Source organism: Pyxicephalus adspersus, chromosome 9, assembly GCF_032062135.1.
Source record: "Pyxicephalus adspersus chromosome 9, UCB_Pads_2.0, whole genome shotgun sequence".
NCBI lineage: Eukaryota > Metazoa > Chordata > Amphibia > Anura > Pyxicephalidae > Pyxicephalus > Pyxicephalus adspersus.
In genome coordinates, this window is record NC_092866.1 from 21102535 (window position 1) to 21128984 (window position 26450).

Sequence of the window (26450 nt, forward strand, 5' to 3'; positions counted from 1 at the left end):
ATGGAAAACATTTGCCGACCAATAGTAAATGATTTTTTAAGAAATTCATTTCAGGTTTGCTGGATCACCTAGGTTCCCCCACAATAGTCTATCTTTCCAGTCTTTAATCACTTTAATAAATCGGGCCCAGTGTGTAGTAAAATATCTTCTTTTCATACATAATATTCCTATACATTTCCCCCCATAAAGTGTGTCCAATGGTTTCTATGGCCACTCTTGTGACTTGGCACTCATATACTGCAACAGTACATTGCATTGTTCCTAAATATCAAAGTCTATCTACTAAGTTTACCAAGTCATTGCTTCTTGTATCGCCATGTTTTCCCCTGTTTTTTTGCTGGTTTTATTGAAGAGAAAAGGTAAAGTAGACAATAGGCACAAATAAATACCTTAAATTGAGAAAATGGTGTTTCAATGACAATTTAGTTTGTGTTGCTGTTGTAAAATTTCCTGAAAAGTAACTTTTTATGTGGCTTTGACATATTACATGCCTCTCCCTTTTTTTTGATATTTTATACACAGACTTTGTAAACTGTTTTAGTATGAACATTTTTAAGGCCATACTGTGAGTGAAGGATGTCATGGTCACAACAAGCTCCGCAGGTAGCATTACTATTGTGCCCTGTACTTGTGCTGTAATAATGCAGAGCGCAGTGATCACATTATAGCTAAAGTGCTGCTCACTGCATCACTAAAACTCGCCCACTGGTGGATAAGAGGACCCCATGGGTCAAGTTATTTGTCTGAGAACTACTAGAAAAGATTGGAGAAAAGAAAAGTGGAGCGGTGTATATGAAAGTAACACTCCTCCAATCATCAGCATTGCTGGGGGAGCAGGAGATCTGTAAGGCAGAATGATGTTTGAATGGCACTTCAGACCACTGGAGAGCCAGACCGTTTCTATATGTCTGAGAGCAGCGGTCTGACTCTGCTTTGTGCTGCCAACAGCGTATTGTAGCCTTTGCTGCAGTGCTTAGCTGTTTGGGGGGGGGGGGGGTGTCAAGTCAGTTAAACCCAGAAATTTTTTTAAGGCGTTTGGCAGCCCCTATATTGTGACCAAACTCTTCATTAACCATCCAAAAACAGCCGGGTGGTTACTGAAAATTGCTGGCTGGTGCGTCAAGCTAAAAGGGGCTGGAGAGAACACTGCTTGTAAATGAAAGAAAAAATGGTGCTGATCTCACTGTGCATGCCTTAGATCAGCAGCTTTCTTTTTTCAATGATGGGAAAGTCCCTTCTGCACATGCTCGAGGCTCCTGGGATTCATGATCCCAGAAGGCTGTGCGCTCTTGTTCAGTCTTTACCACTGCGGCAGTAAAGACGGCAAGGAGGGGAATTGGCTTTTTTTGTTAAATAAATTTATCGAAGAAGAAAAAATTATAAAACCCATTTTTACTTTATATAGAAGTGTTATCTACCCTTTCATACAAAGTAAAAATTGTGGTTAAAGGTTGGCTTTAGGCAGTTTATTTTACTGGATTAGCAATTCAGCTTTGTATGCCATCTGTCTGCATCCTGATTAGTAAACTAGCGTTATGACCTCTATGCATTGACTAGGAAGAAGTCATGCTAAGGCTACAAACACTTTTGCAATAATTGTAGTTGGATGGAAACAAATGATTATTGACCAATTGTTTAATATCCGTTAACAAAAAAAGTGCACAACGACAGGCTAACATCGATGAACGAGGAATGTCGGAAAAGAACAACCGTCCTGGCGGATCTGTTATGGCGACGATCATTCACTATTGTGTGTGCGGTGGTGTAGTGATCGTGGATTGTTCTGTGTTACACTTTGTCTGGTACACGTAACTTTCTGCATTGTTAAAACAATCTTATCTAGTCTGTGTACATTATTGGTGGATTATATTTGAATTTGAACAATCGTATTGTTACAGCATGTACAGAATCGTGGACTATACAGTCGTTTAAAATAAGAGTGAGGGTATCACAAAGTTGGAACAAAGTATGGAGGGGGCGGTGTGGGCTGCGGTAAAAAGCTGATCTAAGCATATGTGTTACTGGACGCCTATAATACAAAGAACTGTGAGCGCTAGATTTTTGACCACTTTTGACTTCCCTGCAACATCTTCCTCTACCCATCTAATAAAATCTTATAGGGAGAACTCACAGCTAGATGAATGGCATACATGTAGCTGTTAAAGAAGTACATTGGTGTGAATAGACACTTGGAGTCCTAGCCAGGTAACTAGCAGTGTCAGAAGAGGGTCAGCAAGGCCAGCTCCTATTTCTCTTAGCACAGATTATCTTAATAATACTAAAGATTATCTTAAATCATACTAAAGTCCTTTAGGAATCTTTCAGTAAGTATTAGAAGCCTTGTGCTATTTAAGACCCGTTGCAGGTTTTCTCGGTATGCGGCTGCCACCTTGTGGCACCATCAGAATGTTTTGAGGATCCTAAAAGTAGAAAAGTACAATGATCCCTGTACAACACAGCTGTATGTATCTAGAAGAAAAAAAATAACGATTACAATTTAGATGCCAGAATAAACATTTAAGTACATAAAGTACATTTGTTATGCATTTTCACACAAATAAAAATATTTAGGGCACTGATTGGATCCTTCTTAAATCCCGTTATCCTTACTTTGAATGCAGCCTTGTAGCTTTTAAAGTATAGCTATACTTGTTTAAGTTGTTTAGTGATTTGATAAGTAAATGGAAAGATCAAGGGTTTGCTGTTATGTAAGGAACATTCCTATACCACACTGTTTATATAATGTACCAGCACTTAGTTTTCGTGTATACTGTGTCTTCAATAGACATATTCAGTCATTTTCAAAGATCAATGTTTGAGTTGGATCCCCTTCCTGTCTGTGAAGTTCTTCTGACTCCTTTCCATTCGGAAGGATTACAATGACAGCCTTGGAACTTGTAAAACAAAGTTTGCCAGCTCCCAGATTTTCACTCTGATTAGCTTTTCTAACTCTTATTGTTCACTTATAGCATGTTGAGCAGAGATTGGCAACCAATACCCTAGTTCGTTTCACACCCTAATGACTCTCCTGATTAGCACTGGCAGAATAAGAAGTACCAGATGTAGATTGTGGAAAATACAGAACAAACCGTAGCAAACTAATAGCAATTTGTTATGTATTAATTTTCCCTTTGTGAATTTTGTATTATTTTCCTACAAGGCTTTAAGACCAATAAGCTGCAACCATAGCTTATGTCGTATTATTTCTGCATCACCATGGGTTCCCTCTATAACATTTTTGGTATTGGCACAGTTCTTTGTAGTAACTTCAAGGTATTCAGAGCTAGACAACCATTTCTGGTTTGTAATATATATATATATATATATATATATATATGTGGGTTTTTTTTGCATTGTTTGTGATTAGTTTACAGTGAGGATTTTATACAGTAACTGACACCACGCTGCCTAATATGTTGAGACAAACATCTGTCCTAATTGCATTTTTTAAAATAATGTATCTGTTCCGACTTGCATACAAATTCAACTTAAGAACAAATCTACAGTCCCTATCCGCGTTTGTAACCCGGGGACTGCCTGTATGTGTGTGGCATCTCAGTGGTTGTAGTTTTCCTGTGTTTTATTATGCAGATCAGCAGAACTCCATGAATTTTATTTGAACATCATGGTTGAACATGAATGTTTAGAGACTGTGTCTGACTTTGTTGCACTGTGCTTTGTATAATTGGCATGCCCTAGTAATGTTGGTTTGAACTACAGGAAAAAAAGTCAAAGCAGTTTTTCTGTCAAAAGCTGCATTTTTCATTTGAACACAGCTGCATGCATACTAATAGGCAATTTGGTTTTTAACTAGAACACCCATCTACTTACTATTTGCCTTTGCTTAAGCTAGGTACCACCTGCTGGTACCTAGAAGGGGGAGTTAGGCTGATGGTGGCTTCATTGCTTGTAATAGAAGAATGGGGAGAATTAAGGAACTTAACACCAGAAATGTTGAGAATATAGGCCCTGATTTAAAAAAACTGTCCAGGGCTGGAGAGGATACACTTTCATCAGTGAACTGGGGTGATCCAGCAAACCTGGTCCAGGATACAAAACATTTGCCAGCAAATAGCAAATGACTTTAAAGGAATCCATTCCAGGTTTGCTGGATCACCCAGCTTCACTGATGAAAGTGTATCCTCTCCAGCCTTGGAGACCTTTCATAAAGCAGGCCCATTGTCTTCAATTTTTCCCCCTTTACTTTTTTTTTTTTATTTACGAACGATACATGCTTTATCAGATTTTTCTTAGAGAACTTTATCCGGTTTCATTTATCTCACTTTTTCCAGCTTTCCTCCAAATAAAAGATTTCCGATTGCATATGTTGGATAGTTTCTGTTAATTTCTCCAATGTTGCACTTTGGATACTTTGGGCTGACTTGCAAAACCATGTGTAACCACGAGGTGGTAGCACAGTTCTTCATTATTGACACAGCTGGCCGCTGAAGAGGTATTTTTATTGTTTGGGAACCGGGTGAAATGTTGAGCAATGCTGTTTTGGGCCGGGGGCCACAAGATGTGTAACTAGATGTGCTGATTGATAGCCACACGTTGAATAAAATGACATTGATACCAACGATACCTTTATGTGTTGATGCTTCTCTCGCTTGGGCTTGTCCTGTTTTGACCACAGATCAGCCATGTTATTTTTCCCCTAAAGGTCAGCAACAACCGAATAATTGTCTTACCCTGTGGTCACATCAGGTTATCATGTATTTATAGCGGACCGCTGTATTTCTGGATCTTGGTGTTCCCTAATTATTTTCAGCGTCTTATTTATGAAACATTTGTCTATTTATATTGGTCTACTAAGAGATTTATCTATATTCATGGTTAACTGTTTTCTGTCATTCTTGTGCCTTCAACAATCTGTCCCGACAGCTTAATGAATATAAAGATGAATATATCTATCAGTAATTTTGTTATTTAACTGCTTAATTTGTGAAAGTCATCTTCAAAATGTCATTGGGTACCAATATATTACACAAGTCAACATGTAATTTTCAGCAGATATAAATTTTTTTTGGGTATTTATACATATTTTATATGTTCATATGGTATTTTTGATGCAGATTTCAAATCTGTGTTCAGTTTTTCTCTAGCACGTCTAGTTTTTGTGATGGAGCTAATTATATATTGTGTGAAATTCGTTATAAATAGCCTTAACATATTACAACATTTAACAGTTTTCTTTTTTTAAGGTTAGAGACCGCACTAACTGCCAATAATTTCATTTGTCATCATGCCTAGAAATTGCCTAAATGATCCTGACAGTTTCTGTTACGTGTTTGGTTTCTTCACAACAAAAGCACAATGTCGCCAAATTGCCACAGAACTTAAAAATATATACAAATTTTATTTTGGCTGTCCACTTGGTGACCAGGATAAATCTTTGGCTCCACATGTCATCTGTACCAATTCTTTCAATAGACTGCGTGACTGGCTAAATCTGAGTAAAGCAGCAATGCCATTTGCAATTCTGATGATGTAGAGAGAACCGCGAGACCATCTAATCGACTGCTATTTTTGCTGCGTGAACAAAAGTGGATTCTAAGGTAAAACTAAGCATCAAATTTTATATCACAGCCGCGATTCTGCAATTAGGCCTGTTCACCATGATTCATTGCCAGTTCCGGTACCGCCACATGATGGACTTGCTTCTGTAGAAGGAGATGAGGAATGCGCTGGAGTTGTAGCCAGTTACAACCCCGAATCCTCTGATCCTGACTACTTGGCCAATGAAGATTTAGAACCAAAGACCTTTACACAAGCAGAGCTGAATGATCTCATTCGTGATCCAAATCTCTCCAAAGACAAAGCAGAACTTTTTGCTTCAAGGCTTAAACAGAAGTACTTGCTTGCAAAGGGTGTAACTGTAACTCCCTAAACTCACTACAGAACACAGAATCATATTTTGACAACGTTCTTCACTAGTCATGGCTCACTGTGCTACTGTCATGATAAAAAAATGCATTCTTTAACAATTTGTCACAAGAGCATGTTCCATCTGAATGGCCTATTTTCATTGATTCCTCTAAAAGAAGCATGAAAGCAGTCTTACTGCATAATGGTAATTCCAAACCAAGTTTATTGATTGCCCATTCCGTTAACCTAAAGAAGTCCTATAACAACATGAAGTTAGTACTTGAAGCAATCCAGTATAAAACACACCAGTGGAAAATCTGTGGGCATCTAAAGGTCATTGGCTTGCTGATGGGAATGCAAGGAGGATTCCCAAAATATTGCTATTTCCTATGTCTGTGGGACGGCCGATCGACGGGAGACCATTATGTCAAGCGTGATTTGCTATCAAGAGATACCTATAAGCCCGGAACAAGCAGTATCATGTTTCTGCCTCTGGTTGATCCACATAAAATATTTCTGCCACCTCTCCATGTTAAGTTAGGCTTGATGAAGAGCCTTGTAAAGGCCATGGGTAAATCAAACTCCATGGGGTTTCAGCACCTTGTTGAGAAGTTTCCAAACAAAAGCACTGCAATAAAGAAGGAAAGGATATTTATAGGGCCACAGATCAAGTCTATTTTGCATGATGATGTTATCAAACAACCTCTTTCAGCAGCTGAGCTAGAAGCTTCGAATGCATTTTTACCAGAAACTGGGTTGTCGCATGTCATTAAATAATACATTTCTTGCACTCACATGTAGAATTCTTCCCGGAAAATCTTGGTATGCTGAGTGAAGAACAAGGAGCACCGCTACCAAGGCTTCTGTAATGAAAGTATGATGGCTGACTACTGCTGGATGCTGTACCGCGACAATCCAGGCAAAGAGTACACAAGAAAATAATACTCTAAGCATTTCTGAAGAACTAATGGTACCTGACTGACACTGTTCAGTAGATCTTTACCACAGTGTTCCTTATTTTACTTTACACTGAAGATGTATTACCATTCACTTAAGTGGTGCTTACGTTTTAGTACACAATACGTGCACGTACAGTGTTACCTATAATAGTACCTATAACTCAGGAACAGTACGTGTTAGGGAAAAACTAAAAACACATCTGACATATGCTCAAAAAACTGATTTAGAAAAGTTTGCTGTGGTTTCTGATGATTATCAAAACTAATTTTTTGTGTTATTGGAGTTTAACAAAAATGGGTCAGCATGAAAGTCAAAATATATGACCAGTAGTAACAATCATGGTGTTATAAAAGTTAATTTTATGAATTAGAAAAGTACAGAAGAGGTGGTATCCAGCAAGTGCATTGTAGGAACGTGCTTTAGGAACATCAAAAGAATAAATGGTAAAGAACAAGTCAAGATCTCTGGGATTATTGAGTAGGATCACAACCTATGTACGTAGCCTAAGTATGGAACAACCTACACACATATAACAAATAAAGAAAAAAGGGGGGTGGAATGGTATAGGAAAACAAAGGAAGGAGTGGAGGTTGAGTATGTGGCTCGTCTCAGTCCCACTCATCTGCCAACACTCATTGCACACCAGCTATTAGTAATGATGATCAGTAGTAAGTGTGATTCTGCTGTTAGATATTTTCCTTCTGACCAAAAACTATAGACCTTATATAGAGCTGCATTGCGCATACTAAGGCACAAAAGCATTGGATGTTATGTGTTCAGGTTGTAACTAGAATCTTACTCCAAATAAAATAAAAAATGATTAACCTATAAACATAGTGGCATAGTAAGTCAGGTTGAAAAAAATACATAAGTCTATTAAAGTTCAACCACCATGGAAATAAACATACCCCAGATATAAAACCCTATGGACATAGTTGGTCCAGAGGAAGGCAAAAAAACCCTGGTACAATTTACTCTTAACGGGAAAATCTGATATTTCCTGGATCAACAGTCTCTGTTATCTTTACTTTAATTCCCAGTTATATTTTGTGCTTCTAGAAAAACATCCAAATTTTCCTAAAGCAATCTATGGTAGTTGCTGAAACTACTTCCTGAGGGAGCCTATTCCACATTTCCACCTTACAGTGAAGAATTCCTTCCTTATCCAGAGATTAAATTTCTTTTCTTCCAGACGCAAAGAGTGCCCTCTTGTTCTTTGTAATGATCTCAAAGTGAATAATTGGGAAGAGAGTTCTCTATATGGACCATTTATATATTTATACAGGGTGATCATATCCCCCTTAAACATCTATTTTCAAGGAAGAATAGAACATAGAAGTTTAAAATCAAAATAAATAAAATTAACCAAAAACTACTACAGTTTTTCTTTTTTAAAACTGTGCCTGCCATTGGAGAGTTATGGAAGCTGCCATTGCTAACCACCTTAAGTTATCTGGTTCCTTGGCTTCAGCACTTCATTTCATTGACTTGGAATAAGTGTACAGCAAGTCAGAGGAAAGTCAGAACCTTTTGATCAACATAATTTAGGTCAGTGATAAGCTGTTGAAACCAGAGAATTGGCATTAGAGGTAGCCAGGGAACAATCGGTTTTAGAAGGAGGTCCGCAATGACAGCGTACATATCTATATATGACCAGTTTGCTTTAATTTTGTATCAAATTACACATTTGGGCCCTTTTTCAGGTTTGGTAAAAGTTCTTCTGGTAAGTTATTTCAGGGTTAAAATTTAGGAGCAGTGACTTTGGATATTGTTTGGCCTCCTTCACATTTGTGGTTTTCTGCTCCCAGACACGTGTATTCAACTACTATGCATTTTTTGTGTCTACTGCAGTGTTGGACAAATGCTGATTTTGGTGGTTGAGTGTGGTTGAGGTTGCAGAGCATTTCAGTGCACTGGAAGGGATTACGGACTATCTCCAGTCTTCTAACAGTAACTACAACCTGATCACATTGAACCACAGTTCACTGCATTTGGAATGCGTCCCCTTTGAAGTCCCCAAAAGCATTTGGTCCCTCAAATGTGGCAAGAAGCCACATGTCATTTCCAGGAATCTTTCTACAAACAACTGCAACAATAATGGAACCACATGCAAGCACTTGTACAAAATGGTTCCCAACCGCTGTCACAAGTTAAGTGGTTTGATCCTGCAGTAGAATCCTAAAGGAATACCACAAGTCACAAAGAAGCCTTAGTCTGCACATTTTTTGTAGGAATTAAAATGTGTGCTGTAAGTTCACTGTTAAAGAGTTTTCATTAATATCCAGAGAACAGAGCTGAATGCTAGATATCAGTGATTTATTAATCAGACATGATGAGTATTAATTTAATGGAGAAATATGAGGTCTTATAGGGACAAGATGAGACCAGAAAAGCCCAACACACCCTGAAATATATGGAAAGCTGCCAGGATCAGCTGACTCCACTTAATTTTTAATTTTCTGTTTTTACAACATGGGCCTGTGTCAGAAGTTCCCATTCAGCTTACAAAACATTGCAGTTAAAGAATAAGTTAGTTTAAGTACAATGCACAGTAATCCTTCTCCCTCCCTTATATTGACCTATCTTAACCTATGCCCCCCCACTCGCTTTAGTTTCCTTCTTAGAGAAGGTAATGGTTTCCCTCCCATGGTAATTTACATTCCCCCAGTACAAGTCTTTTCTCTAACTTGCACCTGTGCAGTTTAGCCCCATAGACTTCCACAGGAGATAGACGAGCGTAGAAAAGCCCTAAAGAAGTCTATGCGGCTGTATTGATCAAGAACAGACTGTACAGTATATGTACTTTGAAAGTTTTGGGAAATATACCTGAGAACATGCCCCAGAAGACAGAATGGGGAAGTCACTTGGACACTCTCCATTCTTTCCTGAATAACGTGGCATACCTGGCATTGTGCGCATTAGAGAAAATGTAAGCTTGAATGATATGACTCCCTGTTCACATAGCTAAACTGTCACTATCTGGATTTTACCATTTGCAAAAATTCCTTTTTCCAGAACATCCTAGGGCAGCGGTTGCCAACCTGTGGTCCGTGGCTCTGTCCTTCGTATGGACACAACCCGCCCACTCTTCCGTCTCAGCCTTAGATCTGACTTTTGATGCATCCACAGTAGCCCTGCGCCATTGTCCCCCCAGGATGTTTAGCAAGCAGGTCTGAGTCTGCGATGGGAGAGTGAGCGGCTTCTGGCATCGTGACGTTGCTCATGCGCATGTGCGGTCCGGATTTAGTGGTTCATGAGGTGTGAAAGTTTGGTGGCCGCTGCCCTATGGTAGCATCATGTCAGTGGTGAGATGCAATGGCAGTGTCGCCATTTTACAAATTATTTGCTGACTCGTATTATGTGTGTGTGTGTGTGTATATGTATGTGTGTGTGTGTGTGTGTGTGTGTATATATATATATATATATATATATATATATACACACACACACACACACTCATGGCCAAAAATATTGTCACTCTTGCATTTATGTCAGTAAATGCACCAGAAAATTGTTGCAATTGTAAATGCTTTGGTATTGTTGTGTTTATTGCTTTTGTTGGCACTGGATGAACAAAAATATTTTGACATAACGTCAAAAATGGCTTGGGCAAAATTAATAAAAAAAATAACTGATGTTAATTGCTTTCTGTAACAAATAATGAGTCTTTTACATCTCTCTACTGGAATTTTGGACCACTCTTCCTTTACCAGCTGCTCCAGGTCTCTCAGATTTAAAGGTCTGTGTGTAACACACCGAGAATGGAGAAAAGAGCAAAGAATTGTCTGAGGATTTGAGAACCACAATGATAGAAAAGCATGGACAATCCCAAGTCTACAAGTCCACCTCCAGAAATCTTAATGTTCCTGTGTCCACTGTGAGGAGCATTGTAAAGACGTTTACAGCCTATGGAACTGTAGCTAACCTCTCTGGACGTGGATGAAGGAAAAAGATTGATGATATGTTACAGCAAGTTGTTTCAAGTCATGACTGTATGTGTTTGTAATGAAGATCTATTGTTGATCAGATCACTTTTGAACATTCCAACGATGTGGTGTGGGACAAGTAAACTTTCACATTTGTGTTGAACCAAAGGGACAAGTATTGGTTTCTACTATCAAGATAGGTGTGCTGCTATTTTCAGAGCAGCTTTACATGGCAGTTACTGCAGATATTCAGTATACCTTCAGGGGAATATGGTTATTTTCACAGCACCACTGCAAATGCGTGTGTGGCCTTTTTGGAAAATAAAGTTAAACTGAACCTTATTCATCATCACTGCATTCCATATGTTCCTCTGAAGTGTGTGTTGAATAAAAGTATTTAACACATTTCCTTGACATACTGTCAACAAGTTGTTAATTAGCTCCCTAGAACATGCACAGTGGTAAAGCGTATCTGTTTCAGCACTGTACTTTTCTACGAATCCGGAGACAAGATCCTTTAGACATTCCTCTGCTGGCATCTGGTGCAAGTAAAACAAAAGTGTTGGCCGGCTCTTTCTGCGTCACTTTCTCCCCAGAGGGCTGAGGACCTGCTCAGATTTAGAACATTTTGTTCCAGGCATTTTTGTAACTACTTTTGAATATCCAAAAAAAGTAAAACTTTAGGGAAAAGAAATAGTCTTTCAGTTCTTTTAACATATAACATTTAGACGTCTTCCTGTAACATGTTGGTTGATCTGTAATATTATATTTAAAAAAATATTCAAAGTTTGTTACTTCATTTTAAAGGACCACATTTTGGAACTCCAGTTAAAATATATATATATATATATATATATATATATAACATTGTTGTGCCAAAAGTAGCTTGCCTTTAAAGCAGAACTAAACCCTGGTATACTCATGTATCTCCATTTCATCTTCTCCCTTCTTTGGCCATCTTGATTGGCCGGGCTGAGATAACATAACACAGGAGTATATTCAGTCCTTACTACCGCAGGGGAAGCTGGGATCTTTCAGGTATCCTGGTGGTCGATGCTGAATATATTGTAAAATGGAGTGATAGCCTTACTACTTCAAGGTTCTTTTCACCATGTACAAATCTGCCTTTTTACCGCCACCAAAGCATCACATTGCCCCCCCCCCCCTTACACACGCACACTTAATATTTAATTGATAGTATATTCAGCACTTTTCCAGCATTTTTTCATTGGTCTTCGTCTCACCAATATTCTTGTTTGTGATCCGAACACCTCAAACCTGGATTAGTCTGCCCCATTGCAGTATTTTCCCCTGAAATTTTGGTTGGGAAGAAGCTGTAGGCAGGTGGTGGTCCTGTATTGCCACCCAGTTTTTCAGTAAATACAAAAACAGCCGGGTGGTTACTAAAAAGTGCTAGGTGGTGCACCCGGCTAAAAAGAGCTGGGGAGAACACTGCTTGGACATTTTTCCAATCTTTCTGTGTCCAGGGTCTGTGTTATTTTGCCCATTTCAATCTTTACTTTTTTATTGGCCATTGGCTTTTCAGTGTGTAGTTTGAGGAACAGAAACCTTACATATCCTCATTTGGTAACTTCATAAAATGGACCCGCAAAAGGCCAGTCTCCATATCTACGGTGAAGAGGCAACTCTGGAAAGGTGACCCTTTAGGAAGAGTTGTGAAGATAAAGCCAATATGGAGTCGGCTCTGTAGATATGGAGACTGGCCTTTTGCGGGTCCAATTTAATGAAGTTACCAAATGAGGATATGTGAGGTTTCTGTTTCTCAAACTACACACTTTTATCATCTTGAACTGTTGTGCACCGGACCTTCCAATCTATTAGCCAGTTTGGGTTTTTTAATCATAAATTACCCTTTTACACAGACAGACTTTGCATTCCTGAACACAGCATTCAATTGGCACTCAAGACTAATTGCTGCTGATAATGGGCCTCTCTATATTTATACAAATATTCTTTTTATTGAACATTGTTCTAGTCTTGTAGTTTGTTCTGATGCAACTTAGTAAACATAAGTCATTTTGCCATGCCATTTTTTAATTGTACTGTTATGAACTGGAATATTTAACATGTTGAGTCTAAGATGTAGCTCTGGAGTTTCCTGTGATTTCTCCGAGCATTGCACCATCTGACCTTGGGGTGAATTTGCTAGGATTTCCACTACTGATTGGTGTTGTCTTGAATGTTTTACAATTGTAAATTATCTTTCTCACTATAGGGTGATGGACTTAGCTTTATACTTTTTTCCAGTTTGATGGGCAGCAACACTTTCTTTTCTAAGATGGATGTCTTTTCTCCTTGGCATTGTGTTAACACACACCCAAATATTCCAGATCATCAGATTGCCAAAACATTTTTCAGAGGTGGTCACTCTTGCTGTTGATGATTTAGTCAAGTGTGTTTGATTGGCAGCACCTGGCCTCTATTTGCTCTCCTAATTCCTATGGAAGTGGTAGGGGTATACTTTACCTTTCCACACATTGCTTCTGCAAGACTTTGTCTTAGTCTTTGTTAAATACATAATAACAGAGTGAGATATGTCATGTGTTGTTCATCTGAGGTATTTACCTCATTTCGATGATATTTATTTTTTTTATGTCCCTATTGTAATAGGGTGTACTTTCATTTTCTTATGACTTTATACATAAATCTGTATTCAGCTGTTTGGTGAGAGTTCTCTTTTTTCTAAATTGTTATTGTTTTCAAGTCAATGAACTTCTACCAAGCAAACAAAGCACTTGCTGTTTATTAACCTGTTTCTAGATGTGTATCAGAGTAGAATGCTATTAATGGTTTATGAGGTTTGTACTAAACCAGATCTGGGTCATTAATTTGTACAACCAATGCAACTATTAAATTTCCATGTGATTGTATTTAATGACCTGTTAAGAGATGTATTTCTTGTTTTGATACTTGGAACACAACTAGGTTTTACTACGCATTTCGTCTAGTTTATGCAGTAATTTTTCCTTTCTTATTGTTCTCATTTAATTGCAACTATTTGAAAATTTCATAGAAGATGAGTTCATACTAGTTCACCAAATGTAGGTGCACAGTTCATTCAATCTATTGCAGATTTTGATTGTTGATGAACTGGATGAGTGCAAAACCCCCTAGAAAGCAGGAGTATCTGGAAATTTTGGTTTGGTGCAGCTTAGTACTTCTTGATTATCACTGAATCATTTGTTCTTTTAAGCTGCCCCAATTAGTTTTTGGAACTCCATCCAAACGTTATATTTCAAGTGTGGATGGCGATCTTAGTGGTGAAATGTCTCACTGTCTTTCTCATGCTGGAATGGTAAAATGCAGCTTTTTTTTCTCTTTCCCCTTCTTTAAGCCAATAATGAAGGTGTCTTGTAGCTAGTTTCCTGATGCTTTGTTTATTGAAATATAATTCTATCCAATTCATGTGGCACTGTCATTTGTAAAGGCAGTTAGGTGGAACTGGAAATTTGGGGGGGTCCCTTTAAACTACATTCCCCCAGAGACATATGTTACATATGATACATGGGATTTAACTTCAAGAATTGGTCAAAGTCAGTATGGAAATTGTGGGCATTTTAGCATGTCTATGGTGGTTATCATTTGATTTTTTTTTTTTTTTTTAAATGTCAACCTAGTAATAGATAATTTTAATAAAGACAATATTAAAGTTACAAAATATAAAGAACTGGATGGTGTGGTGTGGAGGGAAAGTTCTGCAGATACCTTTGATTTTCATTATTTAAAGTGTGACTTGGGTGACAAATCGCTTGGGTAAAGATGTTAAGACAGATCTTGTCTTCTATATATAATGCAAATTTAACATTACCAGTGCAGTCTAACCATAGTTTATACTTTCAGCCTTGCACATCCATAGATTAACCTCTTTGCAGACATTAATATTTATGTAGATCAGGATGGTTCTAGAACTTTCACACCTTCTATGCTTTTCTTGCACCCCATGTCCAAGATCTAAGGATCAACATGTGACTTGAAATATTATATGTTGATTGGGTTAATGTGATACCTGTGTGGATAAAAAAGGTGTGTTCCTGACACTTGCTGCAGTAGCTGTGAACTTTTTTCAGCAATATAGAAGGAGCCCACTTGAATGTGGAAAGATATTTACCAATTGGTCCTGCAACAATGTAGTGGTTCTTATGTACCTTTCCAGGAGCTTTTGGAGCTTTTTATTTTAAAACACATGCACTAGAAAAAATTTACCTGCAGAGAATGTTTGCAGGTTTTTTTTTATTTTTACAAGTGAACCCCTTAGTTTTTTATTATTAGATAGCTATCTGGGAAGAAAATATGGGAGCGGTCTTTGCTGAATCAATCATGGGGTCAGTGGTGACCTGTTTTGGCCTCTTAAGTACTTGGGCCCATACACCATCCCATCCTTTGAGTGGTCGGATTTAGATGACCTCTGTTTTAATTCCTGTTTGAGATAGTAAGTAAAGAACTTTTTATAAGTTATTCTCAACAGTCATAATAATTGGGTGAAATAAAAAGGGTGAGTTTTCTCATTTCAACTTAAGCCAAATCTTATTCTCTTTATGTTCCTGTGCTTTGGAAACTAATGTGGTGACCTTATGGCAACAGTAATCAAACCCATAATGATCTGACATGGTTATATGAGATATTGTACCAAAGCTGTTTTCTGGAAATTTCAGAACATTCACAGAAATGTTAGACGTCGGTAATCAACACCCCAAACTAAACTTTGATTAGTTGTGGTAATGTTTACAGTATGATTTTTGATTTCCAGAGCCTCTCCGGTTTCTGCCAAGTAAGTGTACAGTAAATTGCAGCGAGTCTCTCTGCTACTCATCTGGCTGCATAGGACTAGAATCTGGCTGGAAAAATATAAGTTAATGTTCTTTGACATGTAGAACTCAGACTCTGATTTTATTTAAAGCTTTAACAGGAAATGTTAGAATTTTTCTTGCAGTGGGCACAAGAGGCTTAGATGGGAAATGAGTAAATCAGTCAATGTGTTCTGTACCTTGGCACCTTATCGTTTCTTAGGAAGTCTAGAAAAAATCTACGCTTTTATGGAAAGGAAAACGTGTTCCAATTTACTTAATTTGAATGACAACTAGTTCTGTTATTCTAGGACCTATGGCTAGTGCATGGGAATGTAGAAGAAACAAATCTACAGGTATTGGCCATAACAGTCTTACCAGATTAAAGGCATCAACTAGGTACCCACGAGGACTGTTGCCCTAAATCAGGCATAAGAAAAATTGACACTTGGTGTTTTTGGATCAACTTCATTCACTCTAAACAACTTCACAATTACCTTGGGCAATACCAAGCACTTTATTTTTTTTTTTGATCATGCATACAGCAGGGTTTTGGTGATGGGTACCTCTCGGTTACATCTTTACCTACTTTTTCTATGGTTGCATCTTTACCTACTTTTACTATAGTATCTTTAGCCCCCTCCTAATCGCATTCTTCCCATTATCTACTTCTGTCGACTCTGAGAGATGCTATTATTCTTCCCTAAACTTGATTCTGAGACATTTAGGTGCTTTGACCACTCGGTTCCTTGTAGGTGTAGCCACAAACAGAATATTCCTTCAACAAACCAGGCCACTTTCCCATTACACATTTCTATACTTTGCTGTGTAATTGTGTGCTGTTGTGCGATGGGCAGGATAACACAGAAGTAAAATGTCATCCTTGTTTTATTTATGTTTAATCCATAATACATATGCTCCAACATAATGTACTAATGGCATGTTTTTGGCCTGTTGGCGTCACAGAAAAATTGTTGAATTGCTAATTAGAGCAAAAAAGTGGTGAATAACTTAGATTTGATTTTGGATTTCTTGTCTGCCTTGTTCCACAGATTTAAAGTTACATCTTCAGAGCACAGACTATGGCACATTTCTGGCCAACGAAGCTTCACCGCTTGCCGTTTCTGTTATTGATGACAAGCTGAAGGAAAAGATGGTTGTGGAGTTCAGACACATGAGGAACCAATCGTATGAGCCACTCGCCAGCTTCTTGGATTACATCACGTAAGCTAAGAACATCATTCAGACTGACATTTCTTCCCTTGTAATCATGTGATCATGCCTATATGTCATGAATTGTTTTTGTGTGAAAACCCAAGTATGGCATCTGTTTTTTGGATTATAAAGCTAAATTCCAGTTTAGGCTTAAGCCTTGACTTTAGTTGTAGACAGAGGAAGAAGAGATAAAATGGGCAGATTTGTTAGAACAAAACACATCATCTTTAGTATAAATGTGGATAAGCTGTCACCTGCCATTATTACTCTAGATCTTTTGCAATTGATAACCACTTCCATAAATTATTGTATTGATGTCAAAGGAAATAGTAGGTGAGCGGACATACCTAACGGTGTCAAGTTAATCAATGGAAAAAATGAGACAGGACTATTTACTTTATCCATGTCTGTTGGGGGGGGGGGCTAAAGTTTTTGCTGCTGTTGGTCTTTAAAAAACTTACCCCATACAGTAAAAAGTATAAACCTTCAAATGGCATGTATTTAGAGCATTCTCAATTGATGTAGCATCTTAGGAGCTTTAAAACTTTGCAACTTTGATAAGTAAAACCAGAAGCGAGAAAGTTACCAATAATATGATTGTAGTAATTAAGATAATCTCCAATTTCCTCATCCAAATCATTATTGGCATATTGAGATTTCTGGATTCTAGGGCTGCCCGGGGCACATGAAGCCCCAGTTCATGGTTTTACAGATTTTATTTTATGGTTGTTTTAACAGTCCAACCTAGTGAAGCTTTTTCAAACTGCACTAGAAGAAAAGAAACCCTAACATTTAGCTATGAGCTCACATTCAGTCCCCATGTTTGGGGCATTCAGCTGCCTGCCAGTTGCCCCTTGTTGTTACACTAGAAATAGTCACTAATTTCAGCGATTGACAACTTCTTTATTATTGTATAGCATTCTTATCATTTATCCTGAAAATACCTTTTATGTTTTGTTGTTGTCATTGTCTGTGACATTCTGGATATTTATGATTCATAACTTATCTGTATTTTATCCCTGACTTAAATTGCCTTTACAATAAATCATCAACATAAATAATGATTGTTTTTATCGTCCATGTATTAAAACAACTTTGACATAGTACATATCTTTATCTCAGCTTTTAGTTCTGTTCTCCTTATCAAACCTTTCTCTATTTTAAAGTTAAGTGAGATTTCAAGTTTAACCACTTGCTATTTCTAGTTGATTAAGGTCACTTTAAACTTGACTTAAGTATCAGTGATGTGAAAATAAGACTTGATAACTTCCTTTAGTGTGGATTTGATAACTTCCTTTAGTGTGTTCTATAAATATGCTAACTATATGATAATCTAATAAAGATTGCCATATAATGGAAGCCCAGCTAGAAGAGTGCATGACTTCTCATCCATACTTGCCCGGATTTAGCTTACTTGAAACATATTATAAATAAGTCCCCCCTTTGTGTTACATCATCTTTGACTTCATCAGTTGCTCGAGCTCTGTAATTTTAACAGTACTGTTTTTTTTTTTAAAGTTGAGCTTATGTTGCGCCTTTTAGATTTATTTATTATTAGAATAATACATAATATAGGGCTGCCTCCTTGCAAAATTTATTAGGAGATCACAGTGTATTGATAAAAATTTTACCTTTAAAGCGAAACTAAACCCGGCTAACTCACCTCCCCATGTTCCAAATCCAGGAGCTGCCATCTTCTTTCAATTCTTCCTTTTCCAGATGATCTTCAGCCATGCTGGAGTTCATTTATCACTGCACATGCAAGGGAAGGTGGGAATGCCAGGCTTCCCTGTCAACCAGAGCTGACGGTGTACATGTGCAGCTCAGCTTCTCGACAGAAACCCAGAGCGAACGGGCAAGTAAGGCTATGTACACACGTTAGACTTTTATCGTTGGAAAGGATATTACACAATCTTTTCCAACTACAAAAGACTGAAAGATGCATGAACAATCGATTTACATGCACCCCGCTTCGCTCTCTCCCCTTTACTTGAATTACGGTCATTCGTGGATCCGCCAGGACGGATCCATGTATGAGGTCAGATTCTCGTCTTATGCTAAGACTGAAACGTATCCTAAGGTGCATTGTTGTAGTCCAGAAATCGTACCAATTTAAAAGTGGAACCTTAGTTCCACTTTAAGTTACAGTGGAAAGTCTATCCCCATTCCAAAAGCACCCAATCTTTTTATTATTAAAAAACTTTTTAAAAGAATCTGAATTATTCTTGTTCTACCACCATTTTCTGCCCACTTCATTTAGGATTAGGATTATACCACTAGCTTTTTGAAAAGAATCCAGTGGAGTGCAGAACAACTGAAATCTCACGAGAAATCCCCTCTGCAAAAGCGGGGAGTGTTTTTCTTAAGGGATTTCATCTTCTGCAATACATAGTTGAAGAGCATGAATGCCACAACCATTAGTGCATAAGGTTTAGGGTAAGGTAAATATAGTTTTAAATATACCGTATGTATGTATGTATGTATGTATTATTAATTTTTACCTGGTTTGAATAGGAGGTACAGAGAATTTAAGCGCACCTTTCATTTGTAGTGGAAAGTCTTCTTTAAATGTGTGCTGGAACTAAGCATTGGTCCTCTTTTGAGACCTTTTACATTCTTTTGAAAAATATACTGCAAACAAAAGCAATACACAGTCATCAAAAATTCGTTGTCAGCAATAGCGCAAGAAGACTAATGATATATGACTTTTTACTGTTACCCATGGGTTATTCCAGATTGCATATTGCTCCCATGTGTTCTCATGTGCTCATACATTGCAAAGCTGTGTCTGTGGATGTCTCCTTCAGTATCCAGTTATGTAAGTGCACATGTAAGCTAGATGCCTGAAATCCTGAAAGGGCCTGAGCCAATTGCTCTGGTTGAGAACTTGGTAAGTAAACTGATTTTCCCACAGCTTGGCAAACCCCGTCCAGCTGGCAGAACTACAAGTTATTCACTGACAAAAGTTTATAGCTGTGGTTCATAATTAGCCACAGTTACACAGGCCGGCTCCCCAGCGCTTGTCCTGAGTAGTGAGTGCAGTGCCAAGGGCTGTTTTTGTGTGTACATCTAGCACTGATAGAGCTGTATGTTCAGAGACATTTATAGCATAAGTAAGCATTAGAAAAGCTTTTGCGAGCAAAGTTACAGGTGTGGGCAATGATACAGAGTAGCGGGAGACAATCGCTTCAGAACACCCCATGCACTAGTGTTTCTTTATACTTGATACACTGGATGGTATGCATTTTAAATCTTATTGCTTCATACAGTCCCTGGTCAAGGTATTTCTTATTAGCTTTCCAAAATTCACTTTTTAGTAATGCTGCTCATACACATGCCAATTTGAATGAGACATGAAACCTTCAGTTTTTTTAAATCAAAATAGGTAAATTATAAATAAAATGCTTTGATTGACCAAAATGAGAAGGAATTGATATTACCCTATTGGCACACGGATGAGACCACTCTTTAAAAGTGGATCTAAATTTAAAAAAAAAAAAAGGCACTAGGTGATAGTGGTATTTGACAAAAAAGATAGGTAGTGTCAAAAATAAAGCCGTGACTTCTAGTGCCTTCTTGTTAGCTCTGCTCACATGCATGTAGAGCTCAGCTCAATGTTTGGCAGTGGTCATCCAATGGCCGAAGAAGATCGCCGTTCAGTTGAAGGTCTTGTGAAAGTTGGTGACGTAGATGATTTCCTTGATTTCCTTCCGAGGAATCGGCTGCACTTACAGGTTTTGTTCTTCCCCCAACCTGTGACTGGATAGTAAAAAGAGAAGCATATTTCTGTCTCTCAGCTTTCTCCCCCGTCAGGGCACTCTTTGTTCCTTTGTTCTACTTACCCCTTTCCAAGTCCTAATTCTGCAGTAGGGGGACTGCAGGATACCTCAAATTTAGGTACTTAGCTAGTCACATTGAAAAAAAGACATCCAGTCCACAAAAAGCCCATCAAGTTCAACCACTAGTGAAATAAACATATCCCAGATAGAAACCCTATAGGCATAGTTGATCCAGAGGAAGAAAAAAAAAACATTGGTACAATTTTCTCCAACAGGGAAAATTCCTTCCTGATTCCATGAGACAATCGGATTTTCCCTGGATTAACAGTCTGTCTGTCATCTTTACTTTAAATTAAATTACTAAATTTACTAAATTTTAATATGCATGTGAAAAGCACCTAGTTTTTCCTAAAGCAATCTATAGTAGTTGCTGAAACTACTTCCATAGAGAGCCTATCCCACATTTTCACAGACCTCACAGACCCCACAGACCTCACAGACCCCACAGACCCCTAATCCGGGGATTAAATTTTTAAATTGTTTTTCCTTCAGGTGCAAACAGAGCCCTCTTGTGGTTTGTACTGACCTTAAAGTTAATAGTTGGGAAGAGAGTTCCCTATATGGACCATTTATATATTTATACAGGGTGATCATATCCCCAAGGGAGAATAGATTCAGTTCAGATAATCTCTCCTCATAGCTATACAAATTATCAGAACACAACACATTGTCTTCTTTAAGAAAAGGTCTCTTGTTATTTGCAAACACTTTACAGTTAGAAGATCATATGTTAATTGGCATAGGTACTATAAATGTTCTTGTTTAAATAAATCTTGTCCTGTTGCATTACTTTAGTAACATTGGAACATAAAATCATCTTTGTTAGTCTGGCCCTGTGAATTGACATTGTGCAATTCAGTAGTATTGTTTTGTTGCCATAGTACGAAATAGCTCCAGATGCTAAATGTGCTTCTCAAATTCAAGTTCAGATCACGTTTCTCGCCACCTTTTACGGGTGTTAGGGGACAAGAGAAACCTTTTAATTATTTTGAACTTGAACACCAATGATCAGTGTGTTAAGAAAAAAAGTACACTCCAAACAACCATGAACTTTATACAATTAAAGTGAAATTTCAGTTGTATCAAGAGTAGGATTAAACTAAAACCTCCAGTTTGAGATATTGAACTTTGTAAACGAAAGGCCTTTAAAACAAGTGGTATGAATATAGAAGAACAATAAAGTGAAAAAAGATTTTCATGCTTAATCTAATGGTTTAAAATATGAATACAAAACATAGTAATAAAATCTATTAGGTAGATTTTTTTATTCTTCTGTAATAAGAATTTTTCTCATATTTACTTTAATAACTAAAACACTTTTAACAAAAGTCCTTCTTTTAGGTGATCTATATTGTTGTTCCTTTTCTCGTGTGATTATTCTCTTGCAATCCTATAATAGTAGCTGTTATTCTCTGTGAGAATCTACATTTCATTTTTTTTTCTGTGGAGTCTTCCCATATACAATGGTGTTATCCTTTTCCCAAATGACTGGGATTATTTGTTTCTGTTGGCTAAGGCTGATGTACACATGTCAGATGAATCCTGATACGGTCAGGTTAGTCTTAGGCAAGAATCTGACGTGTGTAGTCAGTTCGCCCGACGAACAGAAAGTTGAGCGACCACAATAGAGTTGGAGAGAAGAGCACAACGGGGTGCCACTCGCTTGTTCTTCCTCCTCCATTATTCATAGAACAGAATAGGGCTGTGTATACAGTGTTCATGAAATGTAATTTTTCAGCATCAATACTTGAACGTGTTTACGCAGCCTTAACAGGTTATTGTCATAAGTGAATTGTCAGCCAAAGGAAAATATTCCTTTTTTTACCCCTTCTGAATTAAATGTTGGTTTTTAGCAATTGCTGGGTAGCTTTAACAGGCCATGTTATATGGAACAGCAACATGTATAGCTGGGGTCACTTTAGTAATTGGAAATTTCACTGGTATCAAAAGTATGATTCAATATTTCTGGGACCTTTACAAAGTTATTTGTACCTTGATTCCTGCAATACCACAGCTGTTCTTGTGTGTTCCTATGTTTGATTACATTGTCCTGGTCAAAAAATAAAATAAGAAATGCCTAGTAAAGTTTAAAAATCTTGTGTGATCTGAAAAAAAAGCCACAATCCTGTGCACAGACTGTAAGATACCTTCCCCATATGCAATGGTACCTATTACATGAACTGCAAGAGGCATAGTATCGGGTTAATGCATACAGTAATATGCATTTTAATGAGGCATGTGCAGGGAACAAAACAAATGATTTGCTAGTAAGGAATTCTGTGGAACATTCTGGGATCCCTAAAACAAGGGTTCGCTCCAATACCAACAAACTTTCATAGTCTGTAGATTTAACATGCTCCACTGCCCACGTCCATGTTGGTGCAGCCACTTATCACATTGCTAAGCAATATAAGAGTGCATCATATGCGGTGACTGCTCCACTTTTGGGTAGAGGGTGCATTTCTTTTTTTTTCCCCATGAGTCTACTTAAAAGAAAAGCTTTAAGCCCAATCATTGTTCTGCCAGGTTTCCAACATTGCAAGTTTCCATGCTGGTTGTGACAGATTATGTCCCCAATCACTGCATAGACAAGGTGACGGTGCCTCTTTCTGATAAAATTGTTCAAAGTGTTTATTGGTAATAAATGAATTTGTCCTTATATCAAAATAAAAGCATATAATTCTGTTTTGTCATTCACTCGATTTACAGTTTGTATGGATAAAGTATTCATTGTGAGAAAAACTCACTGTTATGTTAGACCATGTGTTCACTGTCTGTGTTCTCATCTAAGATCCTTGATATCTTTTATATGTTAATGTTTGCCTGGAACAGGGTGACTGTTTTACAGAGATCTGGTCATCTTGCTCTGTAAAACTGTCATCGCTAGGCTTTTAACATAGTGCTTGAAATGAGCACAGCTACAAGACGAGATCAAAGGTGCAATCTGTTCTTATTCGAATCAAAGCAATTTAAGAAGCAGTAATGGTTTTCTTGAGTCGCAGATTTGTTGTCATGGGAAAAAAAAAATGAACAGCACAAAATTATGTACCACGGCTGGCTGATTTTGCCACCTAAAGCGTTTTATGCTTTTGAGCCAAAGTTATTTTTAAAGCTTTTCTCATAAATATTCACCTCCCCAAACCTTTGCATATTTTTTGTGTTACATCCTAAAAGTTTTAACTGGGATTTTCCCCAATGGCTTCATACCTTGATGTGCAACATACTTTAAATATAGGTGGCTTAAGTATTTTAACCTGGTAGAATCAACAATTATAAGTGTAAATAATAAAAAATGCAAGGTTCTTTCTTAAGTTAATGTAGTTGGCCACCCCCTTATTCCTATAATTTATTATAAAGCAAAAAGAAAGTAGTACAGGTTTGTGTGTTTATATATAAACATGTGATAGTTGCATATTCATAGCATTACTGTGACTGTTACAATGGTAAAAAATAAAGCATTAATGATCCAAATCACATCATTATGGTAAATTGTATTTTACATTTTTCTCCTAACCAAATCCATGGATTTAATTCCAAAGATGAGAAGAGAGTAAGCATAGTTAACACAAAAGGTCTCAAGTCTCGACATGTTTCGTCCCATCGCCTTCCTCAGGAGTTAGTGAGAACCACCCAGTTCAATGAATCCAATGTTCGTGAAATAAATAAATCTTTATTGCTTTATTGTTTATCATTATAACATTCACAGTAATGTTATGGATATGCATGTACTTATGTAACTATCATTATGTAACTATCATATCATGTTTATATATACAATTGCCTTTGTTGCCACACTAAAAACTGCTACTACTTTCTTTTTGCATTATTCTCAATTATTATATGTTTTATTTAGACAAGTCTTTTCCTTGTCCATCTAAAGGCAATAGTTTTTCAACTCCTTTTTTTCAATTTCTCTAGCTTTTGTATTGATTTGATGGAGGAATTGTGAAACCCAACAATTTTCAAACCTTGTTACAGATTTTTAATTGAACGGAGGTGCAGATTTTTTAAGGCCATGCTAAAGCATTCAGTTTCACTTTAGGTTTCTACCCTAATCTTGGGTTTCTAGACTAAAACAGCGGTCGCCAACCAGTGGTCCGGAGAAGGACCCCGCTGTGGGGGGCGTACCAGGCAGAGCTGCGGACCATATCTCCTGTACATAGACCTGTGATGGGAGAATGGATGGGTTTTGGCATCATGACATCACTCTGGGGGAAGTTTCTTCCTCTCATAGGAACCTTTTCTAAATATTTGTTGTGTCTTTCACATCTGTAACCTTAGAACAGGATTTGATATTGTATTTTGCAACAAAGACTGTTATCTAATCACCTTACCATAAAGGTCCGTCATTGTGCGTCATCCAGGTTTTAATGGATTGGACAATTTATTTCATCTTGGCTATGGATCATTGAAGCTGTGTTAGTCACTGATGACCTCTTTGTTGCCTTTCTGACTAATGACAATAAACATCTTGGTAAGGAGCACAGCTTACAAAGGTTAGCAGAATTTGCATTCTAAAACATGGTTTGGTATATTGTGCAGGGCTCAGGGTTATTTATATACTGCACAGTCAGATTGCAGTGGTGAGGAGTAGATAACGTAATGGCTTTTAATGTTCTAGTCACTGGAAGTAAAAATAATGCCCGGCCATTGGTTGTCCGAGAGTGAAAGAATGAGTCGGCAGTCAATACTTGAATGGAAGTCCCATAGTATCAGTTGCCAGATGGAGGATACAAACACTCAGGTATTGATTAGTGAAAAGAAGAACATTACAGGGTCCGTGGGAGAAAGAATGTCCTACCATCAGTAGTCTGTAAATGGAAAAAACACATTATTGTTAGTATGAGTATAAAAAAAACCTAATCTTTGCTGACCTTGAGAGAAATCCCCTAGTCACTGTTGTGGGTTGGACAAGTAATCCTACCCACCATTTGTGTCCGTGAAATAACCAGTGGAATAGTTCGTGAAAAAAAACATCAAGTGGAAGTCATTGATTGAGGCTGCTATTTTTCCTACACCAGCATGCAGTATATATATATTGGGACCACCAGTCTGCAATCAGTGGTTGGGGCAGTGGCCGTAATAACATGGGTGCAAGTGGCAGTCTTTACTCGCCAATCCTGACTTCTGTACTCCTACAACTGATCCTACAAGCTTTACAGACTTGTCAGTTTTAGTCTGGTATAATGCAAAGAAAGCTTATACCTAAATGTGCTGCTTCAGAGAACTCATGCCTTGTGGTTCTTGGCATTCAAGGATGATAGAACCTGCATTTGGGGCTGCAGGTTGATTAGAAAACGCCATTGTTACAGTGGTAAGCCAAGTTGAAAAATATTCTCTACAGCCAATTTTTTGTTACCAGGAGTGAGGAAAAAAGGCCCTCTGTGAGTAAAAGTCACTTTAGATACAGCTCATACAGAGACCTGAACTTTTCTATGATGGCACTGATTGGTCCAGTGCTACTAGATGTTGAGTCATTTCTTACTTTCTTACTGCCAAGGAATGGAGCAGCTGGGTAAAAGAGAGAAGTTGGAAGTTAATTATCCATCTGAAGGGGGTTGAGATGGTTTCATTATTTTGTATATGAAGGGGCATAGCCATTATTATTGGTCCCAACTTTCCAAAGAGCCTATTCTGTCTGCACATGTGGATTTTTTCAGTCCAGTGGTGTCCATCTTTTCTTGCCTGACATTTTTACAGAATGTTTTTTTTACTCTATTACAATTTACCCTTTGTGTTGTTTGCATATTATTGTTAGCATCTCTAGAATTAATGTGGATTTTATTACAATAAATGTACAAATTTAAAGCATATATGAGAATAAAAGCAAAGCAGCA

General features: G+C 37.6%; 1 protein-coding gene across 1 annotated transcript in view; it reads left to right on the plus strand.

Moving 5' to 3' along the window:
- Positions 1-26450, plus strand: part of LOC140338619 (V-type proton ATPase subunit d 1) — a 48305-nt gene that overhangs the window by 3326 nt on the left and 18529 nt on the right. The window contains exon 2 of the mRNA XM_072422901.1: positions 16612-16783. Coding sequence (XP_072279002.1) covers positions 16612-16783 — 172 coding nt within the window. The remainder of the gene's footprint in view (positions 1-16611; positions 16784-26450) is intronic.